At 42.5% G+C, this 18,488-nt stretch overlaps 1 protein-coding gene across 10 annotated transcripts in view; it reads right to left on the bottom strand.

Annotated features, from left to right (window-relative positions):
- The window catches only part of LOC134212828 (protein naked cuticle homolog), a 181,020-nt gene extending 162,980 nt beyond the window's left edge, over positions 1-18,040 (bottom strand). Inside the window, exons 1-2 of one of the 10 annotated variants that reach the window (XM_062691047.1) lie at positions 17,943-18,040; positions 15,494-16,298 (exon numbers count right to left, since the gene is read on the bottom strand). In XM_062691047.1, coding sequence (XP_062547031.1) covers positions 15,494-15,557 — 64 coding nt within the window. In that variant the 5' untranslated portion in view covers positions 15,558-16,298; positions 17,943-18,040. Of the gene's footprint in view, positions 1-15,493; positions 16,299-17,186 lie in introns of all 10 variants that reach the window. The other 9 variants (XM_062691037.1, XM_062691038.1, XM_062691040.1 and 6 more) reach the window with 9 other exon arrangements.
- Between the last annotated feature and the right edge of the window lie 448 nt (positions 18,041-18,488).

The raw sequence follows: 18,488 nt of genomic DNA, 5'->3' as shown, positions 1-18,488 counted from the left end.
CTTCCTTTCAAGAGGTTTGGAAATCTCCTTTCAAGAGGTTTGGAAACCTCCTTTCAAGAGGTTCGGAAACCTCCTTTCAAGAGGTTCGGAAACCTCCTTTCAAGAGGTTCGGAAACCTCCTTTCAAAAGGTTCGGAAACCTCCTTTCAAGAGGTTCGGAAACCTCCTTTCAAGAGGTTCGGAAACCTCCTTTCAAGAGGTTCGGAAACCTCCTTTCAAGAGGTTCGGAAACCTCCTTTCAAGAGGTTCGGAAACCTCCTTTCAAGAGGTTCGGAAACCACCTTTCGAGAGGTTCGAAACCTCCTTTCAAGAGGTTCGAAACCTCCTTTCAAGAGGTTCGGAAACCTCCTTTCAAGAGGTTCGAAACCTCCTTTCAAGAGGTTCGTAAACCTCCTTTCAAGAGGTTCGAAACCTCCTTTCAAGAGGTTCAAACCTCCTTTCAAGAGGTTCGAAACCTCCTTTCAAGAGGTTCGGAAACCTCCTTTCAAGATGTTCGAAACCTCCTTTCAAGATGTTCGGAAACCTCCTTTCAAGAGGTTCGTAAACCTCCTTTCAAGAGGTTCGTAAACCTCCTTTCAAGAGGTTCGTAAACCTCCTTTCAAGAGGTTCGGAAACCTCCTTTCAAGAGGTTCGGAAACCTCCTTTCAAGAGGTTCGGAAACCTCCTTTCAAGAGGTTCGAAACCTCCTTTCAAGAGGTTTGGAAACCTCCTTTCAAGATGTTCGGAAACCTCCTTTCAAGAGGCTCGAAACCTCCTTTCAAGAGGTTCTGAAACCTCCTTTCAAGAGGTTCTGGAAACCTCCTTTCAAGAGGTTCTGAAACCTCCTTTCAAGAGGTTCGAAACCTCCTTTCAAGAGGTTCGAAACCTCCTTTCAAGAGGTTCGGAAACCTCCTTTCAAGAGGTTCGAAAACCTCCTTTCAAGAGGTTCGAAAACCTCCTTTCAAGAGGTTCGAAAACCTCCTTTCAAGAGGTTCGGAAACCTCCTTTCAAGAGGTTCGGAAACCTCCTTTCAAGAGGTTCGGAAACCTCCTTTCAAGAGGTTCGGAAACCTCATTTCAAGAGGTTCGGAAACCTCTTTTCAAGAGGTTCGGAAACCTCCTTTCAAGAGGTTCGGAAACCTCCTTTCAAGAGGTTCGGAAACCTCCTTTCAAGAGGTTCGGAAACCTCCTTTCAAGAGGTTCGGAAACCTCCTTTCAAGAGGTTCGGAAACCTCCTTTCAAGGGGTTCGGAAACCTCCTTTCAACAGTTTCGGAAACCTCCTTTCAAGAGGTTCGGAAGCATCCTTTCAAGAGGTTCGGAAGCATCCTTTCAAGAGGTTCGAAACCTCCTTTCAAGAGGTTCGAAAACCTGCTTTCAAGAGGTTTGAAAACCTGCTTTCAAGAGGTTCGGAAACCTCCTTTCAAGAGGTTCGGAAACCTCCTTTCAAGAGGTTCGGAAACCTCCTTTCAAGAGGTTCGGAAACCTCCTTTCAAGAGGTTCGAAAACCTCCTTTCAAGAGGTTCGAAAACCTCCTTTCAAGAGGTTCGAAAACCTCCTTTCAAGAGGTTCGGAAACCTCCTTTCAAGAGGTTCGGAAACCTCCTTTCAAGAGGTTCGGAAACCTCCTTTCAAGAGGTTCGGAAACCTCCTTTCAAGAGGTTCGGAAACCTCCTTTCTAGAGGTCTGGTAATCTCCTTTTTAGAGGTCTGGAAACCTCCTTTCAAGAGGTTCGGAAACCTCATTTCAAGAGGTTCGGAAACCTCTTTCAAGAGGTTCGGAAACCTCCTTTCAAGAGGTTCGAAACCTCCTTTCAAGAGGTCTGGAAACCTCCTTTCAAGAGGTTCGAAACCTCCGTTCAAGAGGTCCGGAAACCTCCTTTCAAGAGGTTCGAAAACCTCCTTTCAAGAGGTTCGGAAACCTCCTTTCAAGAGGTTCGAAACCTCCTTTCAAGAGGTTCGAAACCTCCTTTCAAGAGGTTCGGAAACCTCCTTTCAATCGGTTCGGAAACCTCCTTTCAAGAGGTTTAGAAGCCTTTTTTTAACTGGCTCGAGAATTTCCTTTCAAGAAGCTTGTAAACCTCCTTTCAAGAGGTTCGGAAACCTTCTTTCAAGAGGTTCGGAAACCTCCTTTCAAGAGGTTCGGAAACCTCCTTTCAAGAGTTTCGAAAACCTCCTTTCAAGAGTTTCGAAAACCTCCTTTCAAGAGGTTCTGAAACCTCCTTTCAAGAGGTTCGAAACCTCCTTTCAAGAGGTCTGGAAACCTCCTTTCAAGAGGTTCAAAACCTCCTTTCAAGAGGTTCTGGAAACCTCCTTTCAAGAGGTTTGGAAACCTCCTTTCAAGAGGTTCGGAAACCTCATTTCAAGAGGTTCGGAAACCTCATTTCAAGAGGTTCGGAAACCTCCTTTCAAGAGGTTCGGAAACCTCCTTTCAAGAGGTTCGGAAACCTCCTTTCAAGAGGTTCGGAAACCTCCTTTCAAGAGGTTCGGAAACCTCCTTTCAAGAGGTTCGGAAACCTCCTTTCAAGAGGTTCGGAAACCTCCTTTCAAGAGGTTCGAAAACCTCCTTTCAAGAGGTTCGGAAACCTCCTTACAAGAGGTTCGGAAACCTCCTTTCAAGAGGTTCGGAAGCCTCCTTTCAAGAGGTTCGGAAACCTCCTTTCAAGAGGTTCGGAAACCTCCTTTCAAGAGGTTCGAAAACCTCCTTTCAAGAGGTTCGAAAACCTCCTTTCAAGAGGTTCGAAAACCTCCTTTCAAGAGGTTCGGAAACCTCCTTTCAAGAGGTTCGGAAACCTCCTTTCAAGAGGTTCGGAAACCTCTTCTCAAGAGGTTCGGAAACCTCCTTTCAAGAGGTTCGGAAACCTCCTTTCAAGAGGTTTGGAAACCTCCTTTCAAGAGGTTCGGAAACCTCCTTTCAAGAGGTTCGGAAACCTCCTTTCAAGAGGTTCGGAAACCTCCTTTCAAGAGGTTCGAAAACCTCCTTTCAAGAGGTTCGAAAACCTCCTTTCAAGAGGTTCGAAAACCTCCTTTCAAGAGGTTCGGAAACCTCCTTTGAAGAGGCTCGGAAGCCTCCTTTCAAGAGGATTGAAAACCTTCTTGCAAGAGGCTCGGAAACCTTCTTTTAAGAGGTTCGGAAACCTTATATTAAGAGGTTCGGAAACCTTCTTTCAAGAGGTTCGAAAACCTCCTTTCAAGAGGTTCGGAAACCTCCTTTCAAGAGGTTCGGAAACCTCCTTTCAAGAGGTTCGGAAACCTCCTTTCAAGAGGTTCGGAAGCCTCCTTTCAAGAGGTTCGGAAACCTCCTTTCAAGAGGTTCGGAAACCTCCTTTCAAGAGGTTCGGAAACCTCCTTTCAAGAGGTTCGGAAACCTCCTTTCAAGAGGTTCGGAAACCTCCTTTCAAGAGGTTCGGAAACCTCCTTTCAAGAGGTTCGGAAGCCTCCTTTCAAAAGGAGCGGAAATCTCCCTTCAAGAGATGCGGAAACCTCGTTCCAAGAGGTTTGAAAACCTCTTTTCAAAAAGCACGGAAGCCTCCCTTTTCAAGAGGTTCAGAAACCTCCTTTCAAGAGGCTCGGTAGCCTCCTTCCAAGAGGTGCGGAAACCTCCCTTCAAAAGGTGGGGAATCATCCTTTCAAGAGGCTCGGAAGCTTCCTTTCAAGAGACTCGGAACCATCCGTTCAAAAGGTTTGGAAGCCTCTTTTCATGAGTCTCGGAAGCCTCCTTTCAAGAGGTTCGGAAGCCTCATTTCAAGAGGCTCGAAAGCCTTCTTTTAAGAGGTGCGGAAACCTCCTTTCAAGAGGCTCGTAAGCCTTTTTTCAAGAGGCTCGAAAGCCTTCTTTCAATAGTCTCGGAAGCCTTCTTTCAAGAGGCCCGGAAGCCTCCTTTCAAGAGATTTGGAAGGCACCTTTCAAGAGGCTCAGAAGCCTCCCTCCAAGAGGCTCGGAAGCCTTATTTCAAGCGGTTCTGTTTTTTTTCCGCAAAGTCTTGTAGGAAGCTTGATGAATAAACTGGATTTTAATTGGAATGTTACACGGAATAACTAAAATTTCAGACAACTTTTCCGAGAATCATATGTTTCATTAGTTTTTAGGTCCGTTGTGCTTATGTTCATTTACAGCGAAAAAAATAGGATACCTCAATAAATGAAAAAGTTTGAAGGGGTACCACTCATGAATAAGGTTGAGAACCTCTGCACCTCATCTACATGATGCCGCGCAGCGATGCAAAAACATCGGAAGTCTCTCGAGACGAGCCAGTCTAAGGCAACTTAAAGAATTTAAAAAAATCGGAAGTCTGCCTAAGCGACTCCTGCTTTGTTACCCTGAACTCCGTAAGGCCCTGAAATCCGAGAAAGAACTTTCGAAGATGGGGTTCCGGCTGAAATCGCTTACACCCAGTGGTGTTTTGGAGTGCTATGACTGCGCTTGCAAAGTCATCCTAAAACATGATCGACTTGTGTGAGGGCATCGTACCATAAGGAAAGGAACAGTAAATACGGCAAAAAAGAGGAGTATGTGGAGCTTGAAGTTGGAATAGGCAAGCGGGAGTCTGCAAGCAAACTATCACTCCAGTCTGCGATGGTTCACCACATGTACTGGCCACTTCGATGCTTTCAAAACTATTTGATATTGCATTTCCGTTCCATTTCAATGTCACACATCCTGCCTAATCTCAGGATTTGTTTTATTTTGGAAAACAATATTCCAAAACACTAACGCCAGCAAACATTGTGTTTTTTCTGGCAGACGGCAGGTGTCAACATATTTCAAAAGCAGGCATCTTTTTCATTTATTTCTGCATAAAAATAGAAAGGTAATATAAACACAACATACTCAAAGCCGAAAAAATGCATGTGCACATAAAAGAAGGACAATTGCCGATAACTAGTACTTACTAAACAAGATTCTTTCGCCCCAAATGGGCAGATTCATTAAGGAGAATCACGGTAGAGTTCAGAAAAGTCTACCACAATGGACGCTCTGGATATTGCCTTTCCATAATTCAAATCAAGTACCATTTCACTGATCACACATTTCACATTTCACAATCCAAAGATGCGATACAATTAAATATAGACTTTCCTAGTTATAGCATGCGTGATAGAACTTGGACACCGGTTAGTTTTGTTATTGAAAAACATTCGAATTCAAATTTAAATAAGTTATGAACTACAACTATCGTTGTTGCCACTGGCTGGATAGATTTCATTATAAAATTCAAACGATTTGTGATATAGAAGTAGTTTAAAGTCCTAGCGACAATCCTTTGTCTTTAGTTTCTTCTCCTTCTATTGGTCTACATTCCAACTGGATCATGGCCTGCGTTTTCTATTAGCATTTCCTTATGAATTGAAAGCTTTGCTATGCCCGCCATTGCATAAGTATGTATCTTGTGTTGCAAGTACAATGGATGCAAGCCCATGGAGTCGAGAATGTTTCAAACCTTTCAAGCCTTCTCAGGTTTGGCAATCTTACGCTTTTACTCGCAAGGCTAACTGGAGACTTCTCTTCAGTTTATAACCTCGTTTGTCGGAAACGTTCGCAAAAAATGCAGCTTAGAAGCAGCCTTAATTTTTCGATGGCAACATCGCTCCCCTAGGCATCAGGAAAAAATATTCAAAATTAAAATTGTTTTCAAATTGGTCCCAAAATTGCTTCCTGGTGCCGCGTAGACACCGCTCATTTTCATTTCCATATCAATTAATAGAAAGTGTAACACATACCTTCCTCAATAAGAAACTTCATTCAGTCCCCATTGATTGTCATGTAACAATCGCCCATTCGATTTTGGTGTCAAACTGCCTGAGCCATCAGACATGTGAAGCGTTCATGCTGCGTGCCTGGCTGATCATCACCAGCCGCTGCTGTCCATAATTAAGCCGCCAATTTTCTAATAATTATGAACCACCTCTTCTTTTTCGACCGGATCGAATCTCTTGAAAATTCACGCTTTTGATATATTATGTAGGAGCACGGCACAACCGAGGCAAGAAAATGACGTCGAACGGTTGCTTTGCGGTGGACGACGACGGAGTATAAAAATGTGAGGAATTTCTCGGGGCAATTTTTCATTCGTTTACGCGTCACAGCGGATTTGGATTTCCAAACCGGGACAGGGTAGAAGATTCGCTCGAAAACATGTACGCAACAGCGTTAGCGGTGTCGTAAAGAACATGTTAAGAAGTCCATGGCTTTTCACGATTTTATCCATGTTTTTGAATCGAACATGACAGTCCTAAAATAGGTTCTTCTCGGACGTAATAGCGTTCTTATAAAAAGTGCCTAATAAGGAATTGATTGGAAGAAATTTCAAATTCTAGAGTCAATACGTTTAGACAGTCGAAAATCCAATAATTTTAAGCAGAAATCATCTTAGTTGGGTATTCACTTGATATTCGACTTCGTAAAGTGTTAATCCGCTGAAACCAGATCAGAAATGGTCGCTGTTTAGCCATCATATGTAAATCTAGATAGGAATTTAACCAATTCACCATCGCGGAATGACGGTGAGGCTGAAAGAAACGGCTACGAAGGAATGTCTTTATGAAACACATTCCAATCGCTCAAAGCAAAGCCGCCGCAGCGCGCTAGTCCGTCCGGTCTACCACACCACAGGCCTTTTGAATGGGTTGAATGAAGTATGGGTTAAAAAGTATTGGGGATAAAAGTAATCTACAAGCACGACTCGGCTATGGTTCGAGAACAAAGATCAGCTTAACTGACGCTGATTGTTGGATTCAAGCGAATCCATATTGATTAGTAAAATTGTGGATTTTTTCCGATTTTGGTGGAAGGGGTAGCATAAATAATAGAAATACATAAATCAAATGATGGCTTATGCAAAAACGACCCGTAAACGTGATTGAATTTGTTTTCAAATTATTTTTCCAGTAGGTATTAGAATTTGATTACTATTTTTTGTAATGACGATTCGTCTTATTGTCATCTACAGAAAGCTGTCAATAATATAAAACTTCGAGTAGCTCTTACAGCACCGCTATGTAGGTGCTACCTGTTTTGTCCAGTTGTTGTATTGAACAATAAACTCAAGCATGGCATTGAATTTACACTTGTATGAAACATACAATTTCGAATCTCTTCTAACGCATTTATTTCTCTGATGCTGCTAGCTGTCTTCATACCAAACAAAGTAATAAATCTAACGAAACCAACGGCACAATCATCCCATCCCCAGAGTAAAAACCTCACCAACCAGTCAACAGAGAAAATCAAAACCATGCAATCACCCGCGTACGTGACTTTCCAGCAAGAACTGCAATTTCAACTTCAACCATCCTAACCTCTAGTCAACTGTGCCGAGCACACGAAACGGCCACCATACCTTCGCAAGAGCCCAACAATAATACAATGCACAACGTGTCCTCGTCCTTTTGATCCGCCCTCCCCCCTGGGTTGCATCATAGTCCCGTCTTCCTTCCACAGCACTCAGGAACCTCATCCGGTGTAAATCGTTGATGTCTTCTGTCAGTCCAAAATCCCCCTCCCCGTCGTCGTCATCAATCGGGCACAAATGCATTTGATGAGCATCTCGGTTTGTCGTATTTTTCCCGTCGCCACCTTATTTCGCCTCCTCCCACACAGTCCCTTGATGACGTCCATTCGATTTTCGAATGGTGGAAGAAAGAAAAAAACTCCCACCGGTCGTCGGTCGGAAAGTCGGTATTTCATCAGTCGGACCCATTGTCCTGTCCTCGCGGTCGTCACCGTCATCGTCAACGTGGCCCGCGATGAGCCTCCAATACGCTTTCCACATGTTCGTCAACAATCATCATCGCCGGATTGGGCGCTGGTTCCCCGTCCATCCGCGAGCGGGGTTTTAGTTCTGTGATGTGCGCAAGGTGGCGACACGGCGCGCGGCTAACCGGGGATAGTGGTGGTGGTGAGACGCGACGATCTTCGGGGGCAGGCAACATCCCTCCATAACTGTCAAATCATCAGACATCCGTCTTGTTCGATCTTTCTCCCGACCACGACGACGACTACGATGCTGCGCACACGGCTTTCAAAGACAATCTGCCGCAAAAGGGCTCCGCCGCGGAACCGTGAGCACGGAGCCGCAAGTGCCGAGTGCACACTGGGCCGACGGGTGGCCATGGGTGGTAATTTTATGTCTCCAGTTCAGATGGTTCCATACAAAATTACTATTAAACGTCAGTCCGTATATTTGGATCTATTTTTCTTTGACATATGAGAGTTTAGCAACATTCAGAAGTGCAATTTTAAAATTTTGGTCAAGTGTTTGATTATCAAAAAACACATTTTGAACACCCTACAGGCAGCGGCGGGAAGTTTAGCAGAGGTCATGTTATTTCAAAAAGAAAGCAAATGTTGATAACAAGGGGTTAAATCGAGTTAATTATGACTCATTTGATTTACTTTCAAGGCAATTTTGTCACAGTTTTGACCAACCTTCGATTCCCAACCAAACCACCGTGCACCGCCATCACATGTGTTAGGCCCGCACTCTGGGTACGAGCACCTAAAAGGGGTCCCGAATCACGGCCCAAGAGATAAAGCAAAAGCCTTCCCTTGCCAGCCAGATGAGATGGGACCCGTGCGTGGTGGCCGCCGTGCGGCGCGCGATTGTATAAATGGTTTCGAGGAATCATTAATTCTCTCTTCTTTGGGTCCGAGCGCGGATGCGTTGATGTGGGCTGTGTTATTGTCGGGCTGGCTGGCGCGCGGGCTCCATAATCATTTGGCTGCATTCATTCCGTTGGTGGAGATTTTTTTTTCTTTTTATCTCGGCGTTTCTTCTGTGATGTCGGGGAACAATCTTCACACCAGTTTCAGTTACCCGAACGTGCATGCCTTGGGGAAGATCCATTAATTGTCACGCCAAAGTCAGGCCACTCTCAACTCACTCTATCGTTATGATTTTCAAATGGAACATCTAGGAATTTTGTAAGGATCGTCACATTTTTCCAAGTAACCCTTCCCCGCTATGAGAGCGACGTAATTTATGGACGGTCTCTTGTGGGATATGTTGCGCCGGCTGAAAATAAGAGACTTTTGTCTTGTTCGCATTCTACAATGGTCGAAAAACATGAGGCCATAATTGTTTGAAAATTTACCATTGTTGATAACAACACCGAATAACTGACTTAAACCGTGATTATTTGTATGAATTCGTAATAAAATTCGTTTCAAAAAAACTATCGAATAATATTTACATATTTTGTACAAAATCTTCGTCATAGTAAAATAGTTGGTTTTGACGGTTATATGTATATGGGAAATCCTGTATTAAAAAAATATTCTAAACTTTTTAGACTTTTGCGAGTTTATTGCGTTCGAATATTAGCTAATTTCCTAAACGTAATGTTGCAGACACAGATCTACAGGATTGGTGAACTTTTCTTTTAATCTTTCTTTTATTTGGGAGGCTCATTGCCGCGAAGTGTAACGGAGCCGTTATCAAGTTTAATAATACAATTCTAGATGCTTATACATAGTGTTCGTTTCGGGTAACCGAATAACTCGCGATTTGGTCGAGGTTAAGGAATACAATAATACGGTAGGAAAGGAAGAAAATTTGTGAAGCTTAAGTGATTACTAGGCTGATGATCACATAGTTGATATTTTTGGCGATGTTTCACATCTGTAATGGGACAGACATTTAAATGGACAACAAAAGGTGGACGTTCGTGATGGGGTACGACAGACAAAGGGATGAGCAGATTATGATTACAGTCTACCATCAGCTACTTTCAAAAATTGGTGGACAAGGGAGGGTGAACATTTTGGTCGTTTTGTTTTAATCCAGTCCACTGTGATCCATTGCGGCAGCACACATAGGTCAAGGTGAAATCGAGTTAAATTGCCTGCCAAGCTGTTTATAGGAAAACATTCCAACGTTCAGAGAAATCTAAAAACTATTCCACTTATCAACAAGCCTGACTGAACTTATATGAAATGATAGTTTTGATATTTTTCATAATTGACTGGCTTTAATCTACATTCCACCTAAATTGCGGTACTGAAAATCGATAGAATTATATATTTATGCTGGTTTAATTAAATTATTTGTGTTTCTTCATTTCAGAGTGTACCACGATCAGTTTACTTTAGACCGTGAATCGAACCATCCCCGATGGAATCAGATTAATTAAACGTAAGATTTGAAGTGTCTATCAGTTTAACGGAAACTCTTCGCTACTGGACCGGAGCTCGGCTAGAATCCATCTCCCCAAGCGCATTCAATGCCGATTTCGACTAAATTGCTATTCCCGCGGGGAACCTTGAGACCCTGAGGCTTGAAAATCTCGTTCCAATTCCACATTTCTCCACGGTGGTGGCTGCTCCGCAGCAGCATCACCGCAGACAGAGAGATCGAGCGTTGCTCCGCACAGAAACGAGTATTTAATGAGAAAAAAAGGCACCTCGTCAAGGTGATTCGACGCGCACCGCAGCCACCGTCAAAAATTCGACACACTCGGTTCAATTCGGCCCGGATTAGTTACGCCTGTCGCTCTCATTGCCCCACGAGACCTTCGATCGTCGGCCGGAGCCATATGCAACCAAACGGGTGCCCATAGAAGTCGCCTGGTAGCGAATCCCTCAGCGATTGCGGGCCCGGGCTCCATCATTATTGCATGGAGCGTATCGACCTTTCCAGTGTCAGCAGATCCGGAAAGCCAACAGCCGCGACAACCGTTTCATCTGAGCTGAACGGATCCGATCGATGGATGGGGATGGAACGCGGAATGGCAACCCCGTACAAGGCAACAACTTGGCCTTCACGTGAGCAATAACAACGCTTCCAGCATGGGCAACATTATACCCTGATTATGCCCACGTCAGCTGTTGTAATGAGAAAGCGAGGAAATATTTTCGAGAGCTCACAGGAGCTTTCGTAATTAAAATAATGATCGTCGTGTGTTCCAAACTTTCAGTGAGAAGCTCGTCAGCTCAGCTTTTCCTTAGCCTGTTGAGTTTTAGCAGAATATGGTCTGCCACATGGGATGCTACTATATAATTGCATTTTAGGATAAATTTGTTAAAATTCATTCATACTGTATTAGACTTTTTTTATAATCATCTACTGTGTTGGTAAAATCACTCTCAATACTAAATCATTGAGCAAACTCGTTTTTATTTTGAAGAAAAGCATCGTATCGTATAATTTATTTTCTATGCAGAACAATCGCAACGCCTTGACTACCAGCGTTACTAAGATGTCATTCGGAGATGTTTGAATCACTCCTGATTTTCGAAGAGCTCTGCTGTGCTTCTTGTTAAATAAATTGGTCCAATGGAAGCATGTGGGTGGATTCACACTTAGGGGCTGTCCATATATCACGTGGACAGTGGGGGAGGGGGTATGGCGAATGTCCACGATCCATATTAATGTTTGAAAATTTAAATGGGCAAATGTCCACGCTGCGGGAGGGGGGTATCGAAAACTAATAAAAACCTGTCCACGTGGTATATGGACAGCCCCTTACGGTATTCGGGTCATATTGACGCGGATTTGACTTAGCAATATTTCAGACATTTCTCAAACAAATTCACATGTCTATGTACCCAAAATAATCGTCAGTTCATACATTCTACAAAACTGACCTTAGATTGTTGATCGGTCACACCTGCATCCTGTAATCGTCGGAGGAAGATTAATCAGCTGCCCACTCCTATATGGACGAAAACTGTTCACGAATATCTCGCATGAACGATTTTATTCCTGTTTTTTTTCTCAGAAATGCACCCAACACTATTTAAGAGATGACAATTTTGAATTCAGACAATATTTCTACAGAAGTTCTAGGTTCTCCAAACCATTCTGGATTGCACAGCCTTAGCCAGGTCAATTACGCTTTGTACGAAACCAATAGCAACTCATGGTGCCCATACAAGCTCTTATAGGCCATGCGCATAATGTACGATCTAGATGTGTCCAAATAGCGAAAAATTAGGAAGGGTTTCGCATCGAATGCAACTCGGATAGAGCTAAGTACAAAAAAGTGTGTCTCACATTTTTTTGTACACACACACATACATACATACAGACATCACATCAATTCGTCGAGCTGAGTCGATTGGTATATAAAACTATGGGTCTCCGAGCCTCCTATCAAAAGTTCGGTTTTGGAGTGATCTTATAGCCTTTACGTATACTTAGTATACGCGAAAGGCAAAAAGGAATGAGAAGTGAAAAGTGAACAAGTTAAAGTGAGAAATAAGAAGAAATATTGGCTGAAAGTGAATTCTGCAATTTTTTTATTATCATGATCAGCATTTGGAAGGTATTTTAAAGATGCGCATTGTTGATTGTTTATTTGATAAACGATCTGTGAATATTTCTAGGAGAGATCGACTATGATGGTGATATTTGAGGTTATGGCTTTCAGTCTTCTTATGCTCAAAAACGGGTTTTACGTTTTTATCCGACGTTTCGGTTACATATATTGTACCTTTATCAAGGAGTTAACTAAGTCCCGTTTTATTGTTACATTGTCTTAGCATAGAACGTTTTGTCACAACTTTATGTATAATCGCCCCCTCTATTTTTCGGTAGGGGCTGCGAAATTTGAATTTATCCGGGCACCAGGAACTATCGTGTAGTACTTTTTTGGCGCCACTTCTATTCAAAAACGTAAAACCCGTTTTTGAGCATAAGAAGACTGAAAGCCATAACCTCAAAGATCTGTGAATATATTACAGAAATGGCAAAAGGAACCCGTGTGATGGTAAAGGAACGGCGAATCATACCTCTGTTCAAGGACGAAGAGTATAAAAGACAGATAAGACATGAAGCAACCAAAAACTGATTGTCTTGGTCACAAATTAAGAAAAAGTTGGATGTTCCAGTCACGCCCAGGCGTATCACTCGCATTTTGGACGAATTGGCGAACATAAAAAAACGAAGCTGAAGAGCAAGCTGAAATTATTGAAGCCCCATAAATAGAACCGTCTCAAATTCATGAGAAAATACAATTGGAGTGGTAAGCCGAGTGACTAAACGTAGTTTGTTTTTTCAGAAGGACAAAAATTACTGTTATATTGTATGGCTTTCTCAGTCTAATTAAGTCAAAACGATTAGTTTTGTTTTGCCCGACGTTTAGGCCTATATATTCGGCCCTTTTCAAGGGTGATAGACATTTTCACTCTTGAAGAAGGCCAAATAAACAGGCCAAAACGTCGGGCAAAACAAAACTAATCGTTTTGACTCAATAAGACTGTGAAAGTCATACGATGTGACATCAAATCTTCCAGTCGTAGCTATTTTGTACAAAAATTAATCTGGACGATCTAAACTGTTATAGCTGCTATTGGCATGATCTAAACCAAAAGGGGGTCGTCAGATCTAAACGATACTTTGGGGGGTAGTTTGATGGTAGGCTCCCCACTTTGCATACCATGCCAAGCTTTCAATATGTTTTATATCTAAAAGAATGAACTCCGGAATATATTTGGATCTGCTGGAGGATGTTTTGGTCAGTCACATGGAGGCATCAGAAGTCATAATTTTCCAACTGGACAACGCGTCGATCTATGTTTCCAAGCAGTCTAAGGCATGGTTTGGCGAAAAAACATTCCACTACTTGAATGACCGGCGTGCAGTCCTGACTGCAGTCCTATTGAGAATCCCTTAAGCACATTAGCTGGGCAATCGTACGCAAATGGACGGCAATATGACAGTGTGTCCAACCAAAAGACTGGAAGTTATCCGAAATTGAGGAGACCATACGAAGTAGTAGTTATGAAATAACTTTGAAATTTGTTTCATAATAATATTTTCAGTGGCGTTTCCCTAACCTCAATCTACCTGTGCACTGGACTCAAATTTAAGGAATTTTCGTACGAAAATGTATGGAATAACTAGATTTTGATTAGTTTAAACGACTCTGATAATTTTATTTTCCGTTTGGGCTGTAGAAATATCAAAATTTTCATTTTTTGTATCAGTGCACAGGTTAAAAGTGAGGTTACGCGACGCCACTGAATATTTTATTCCTAAATTCCAATGATGCGGCTAAACAAATGCCCAGTCTATTTTCATTGTTTTTATTTGATTATATGAACTTAATTTGATGTTTAGTTGGCATATTTGGGATTTTTGCCAAACTTGTACATCAGGGCTGGCTTTTGTATGACCATGCCAACGTGGCCAGCTTAATTCATATCAATCCTCAGAAGTTAACTTTTGAACTCCTGATCGAAATCATGTGTCGCAAGCCATATTTGGATTGGCCAGATTCAGTATGCCGTAAAACCATGCCAATGTGGTCAGATTGGGTCATATAAATTCTCGGAAGTAATTTTTGAACTCCTTATTGCAAAATAATAAGAAATGGAGTGTTGCAAACAATATTTGGGATTTTTATAAAAGTTATCCATCGGGTCCTGGTTCTGGATGCCCTAGGACCATGCCAATGTTGCCAGGTTAGGTCATTTCAAATCCCGGATGTTATTTTCTAACTCATGATCGCAAAATAATGACATATGATGTGTCACAAGCCATATTTATTTGATTGCCATGTTTGTATTTTTATTTTTATTTGGCCATCAAAGAACATGCCGTTATAGGCGATTCCGGAGAGGTGGATATTTCCCAGACTGGTTAGAAGAAATTCTATTACGGGTAGAACATGTCCACGTCCAGTATACATCCCAGAGCTCCCCAATCACAGTATTAGGGAATTTTAGCAGCATAGACTATAGATGCAGTCGACAATATTCCCAATAAAAGACCTACCCCCGTTTACAACCCGGAATAACTTCGGACTAAGTGACATATCCTAAATTTCGGTCACTAGTTATAATCTAGGAACTTATCCAGTTCTTCTGCGAAAAAAAAATACAAATCGGTTAAGAAACGTTGGAGATATGCAATGGGTGGGAAAGGGTGGACTAAATGCAATCTTCGACCAAACGTCTTATTCGGCCAACTAGTTTTCGGCTTAGTAACCGTTTCGACTAAATGTTAAATTCGGCCAAATGGAATTTGGCTAGATGACTTTCGACTCAACGTGTTAATCGGACAACAAGCATTCAACCAAATCGCTTTCGGCTGAATGACATCATAGATCGTTCCACTTACCTACCAAAGTGTATCCAGAAAAAGAATCCCTTATAGCAAAAACAATATCGTATCCCAAAAAAAAATCGAGGAAATGCAGAGGTGTTACTACCCCGTGATTGATCAAAACTAGTATAAACTGCACAATAATCTAAGCGAATAAAAGTTACCACTTTTGTACGTTTCAGAATCTCCAGCCCTGGAGATGTTCAATAACGGCGCCGGTCTTAATTATTGTTGGTACTAGAGACCGGGAATACCTTTGCATCTCCATAATTACCAAGTAAAGGAAGCTGAGTTAGTAGGCTTGTGTAAATAGTAGCATAGATCTGGATTCACCATCAAAAGTAATGCGACCTATGTAGCTTTGATTGTGCTCTCATTTTTTCGTACTTCATTCAAATAAAATAGTTCAATTAATGAAATAATGAAATGAGAATTCTTCGATTAATAATCAAGTATTTTAAACGATGAACCCACCTGTAAACTGTTTGTATCCCCCGAGAATCTTATGCTTCCACCATTTGACGATGTTCCCGGCCATGATTGGTTCGCCAGCCACCTTTGCTTCCTCCGCGAGGCTATCGTATCGTCGCACGTTTTCCACACCGAGACCGACCGAACCGCGAGCGACGGCTCCTTTTGTGCCACGTTCTGAAAATCGGCTATTATCAACCTGCGTGTGCGCGATACCAACCGAACTATATCGACGTATAGGTACGCGAGTCTTTCACCTTCTCTTCTAACGGGCAACGATCACCGCCGACATTGTCTTCATGAACATCACCGCACTCGAGCGCGGATTCATTGCGTTGCGTTTCTTCTTTAACTTTGGAAGTTTTTAAATCTTCTCTTTCAAGGCAGAATGTATCCACGCTATTCAATTTTCACACTACTGCCATATTTCCACGGCTTTTCACCGACATTTTTTGATCAAAACACACGATTTTTTTTCTTGCACTTCTTGGTTGAAACTTCACCTCAGCACATCATCGACCAATTGCTTTTCCTTTCCTCTATTTTCTCGCCGTTTTCCACTGATTCTGCGGGTGTTGTTTCGCCTTTTACCTACTTCGCATGGGCCTTGACGATATTCAATAACAACAGCAACCGCATCGGCAGCATGAAACCATCGTGGCAATATGAAAGCAATGGAGAGCAAGGAAAACCCTCTTCTACGCGTATCTTTTCCTTTTTTTCAATTCTCCGAAATATTTACTACAAACGCTCCGCACTCGTCCACTCTATCGACGGAGCGGGATGTATTGTGTTCAACTGGATCGAGCTAGAAGTATATTACACCGTTTTATAAGTGAAAATAAATTAAGGAATATAACTGGAGGCTTATTGTAGGTCATTGTTCGAGTAAAAACGAGTTTCAAATAATTGCATTATCTGAAAAAAAAAACTATTCTGGGCAAGGCATAAAAGATCCTGCTTTTAGTAGTATTCAAACTTAAAATAAAATTCAGAAAATTCAATCTAATTTTGGAAGTATAAACCAAATAATATTTTTAGTAGTAATTGTTTTGACAATGGTTTTGACGGGGTTCTTCGGCATGAGTTCCAATTTATTTTTTATTCATTAAGAAGGTCTACTCATGACAAAGGATTATGCTTCGGTGTTCCAGACTTGATAATGTTGAGCAAACAGTTCCTATTTTCCTTGGGTTTCCTGAAAGTTAACCGAATTCTACCCATGCTCATTCGACAATAAAGGAAGCATAACGGATTAGAAATAAAACGAATTCATAGGCAAAATAATTTGAAAATTGTTTTTAAAATGCACTCGACTAGACTAATGACCCACAATAAATCTCTTCAAAAGTTCAGAATCCGTCTAACACCGTGTCGGTGGTTCAAATCAAGACCACGGGGTCCAAGACGCACGAGAAATGAAACGCGCGCGCGGGTGGATGGCTGTCTACGAAGAATTCTTTTCGTCTTTGCGCTGTCCGTTGCCGAAAAAACACGCAGCCAGGCAGGCCAGGCGTTCGCTCGACGCACGATCCACAGAAAAAAACAGCGATCTCGCGTTCGGGAGAAGACGGAAAAAAGTGAAATATTTTGCCCCCTTATCCACCACACAGGCACCGACAGAAAAAGCCACACCGACAAATATTATTCTTCCCTTCCCCGCTTGATAGCCGCGCACACACCACAGCGGACCCACCTTCTTCGCCCCTGTATATTGTTAATTCAGAGAAATTTTTACAACTTTTTGTTTGTGTTGCCTCCGCCACCATACCAGCCTTCCTTTATTTCGGCTTTCGGCCGTGTCGTCCTCATTTGCCGCGATGCTTTGCGATGGCCTCTGCTAGCGCTCTCTACGCTATATCGACAACACAACAACGACGTCTTCTTCGGTCTTTCCCGTCTTTCCACGTTACACACGAACTTGAGAAGTTTTCTGTAAACACACACGCTCTCACCAAGACCCCGTTGCACGAAAATATGCTCTGGATGTATGCTGTGCTCCGCGCGAGTTCACGTAGCTGTCAATTTCCACGCAAATACTCCACCGTGCCCAACATCTTCGACTATTGTCATAACTCGCAACTGCTTTGATCTATGTCCGACAATCCAGCATCCTATATGCCGTCCCAGTTTCTCGCTGTCCCAAGACACCCCACACGAACTTCAAACTTATCACACACGAAAACACCATCAACATGGATTCCACCGAAAACACAGTCCTCGAAATCACTGCGCACTAACTCTGGCTTGCTGTACTGCTGCTGTCCTGGAATACAATCCCTTCAGCAATCCATCATCCTCGAAACTACACGCTCCGGGTGTCCCACACGTAGACTAACCGTTCACAAAAGGGACAAACAAACGACCGAAAAATATCTTCCTATTTTCTACGATTCCTGCTTCACGATCCCCATGGAATACACCATCATCAGTCAGTCTTCTATATACACACGCGCGCTCTTTGACTCTGTATTATATCTCCGGTATTCGCCTCATTCGACAGATTCCGTCGTCGTCCCATCCGAACAAGTGGGTAGTTGAAATGGTACTGACGGTCCAGAGCGAACCGTCGTCGTCGTCGCGCTACACAGGCTCTGCTGCAGCTACTTTACAACGACGACGATGACGATCGAATACAGTCTGACTTCCAATAGTAAGATATGGGGTTAGAATTTCGTTTACCTTAAATTATTGGGTTGATTGATAAATAAATTTCAAATCCACTATTCCAAGGCATAAAAGTATCATCGTGCTAGCCTCATGATATTCGAATGCAAAAATGGTAACCTGGCTTAGAAACCTCGCAGTTAATAACTGTGGAAGTGCTTAATGAACACTAAGCTGTGAGGCGGCTCTATCCCCAGTGTGGGGATGTAATGCCAATAAGAAGAAGAAGAAGATGATTTTCAATAATCTGTACGATAAAGCAATGAAAAATACTACTACTGGAAACATACATTTTATGCTCTTACTCTAATTATGCTCGAAAAACTCTATC

Source organism: Armigeres subalbatus, chromosome 2 (genome assembly GCF_024139115.2).
Source record: "Armigeres subalbatus isolate Guangzhou_Male chromosome 2, GZ_Asu_2, whole genome shotgun sequence".
Taxonomy (NCBI): domain Eukaryota; kingdom Metazoa; phylum Arthropoda; class Insecta; order Diptera; family Culicidae; genus Armigeres; species Armigeres subalbatus.
Note: the sequence above shows the minus strand (reverse complement) of the source record. Positions and strands in the feature narration are given on the sequence as shown.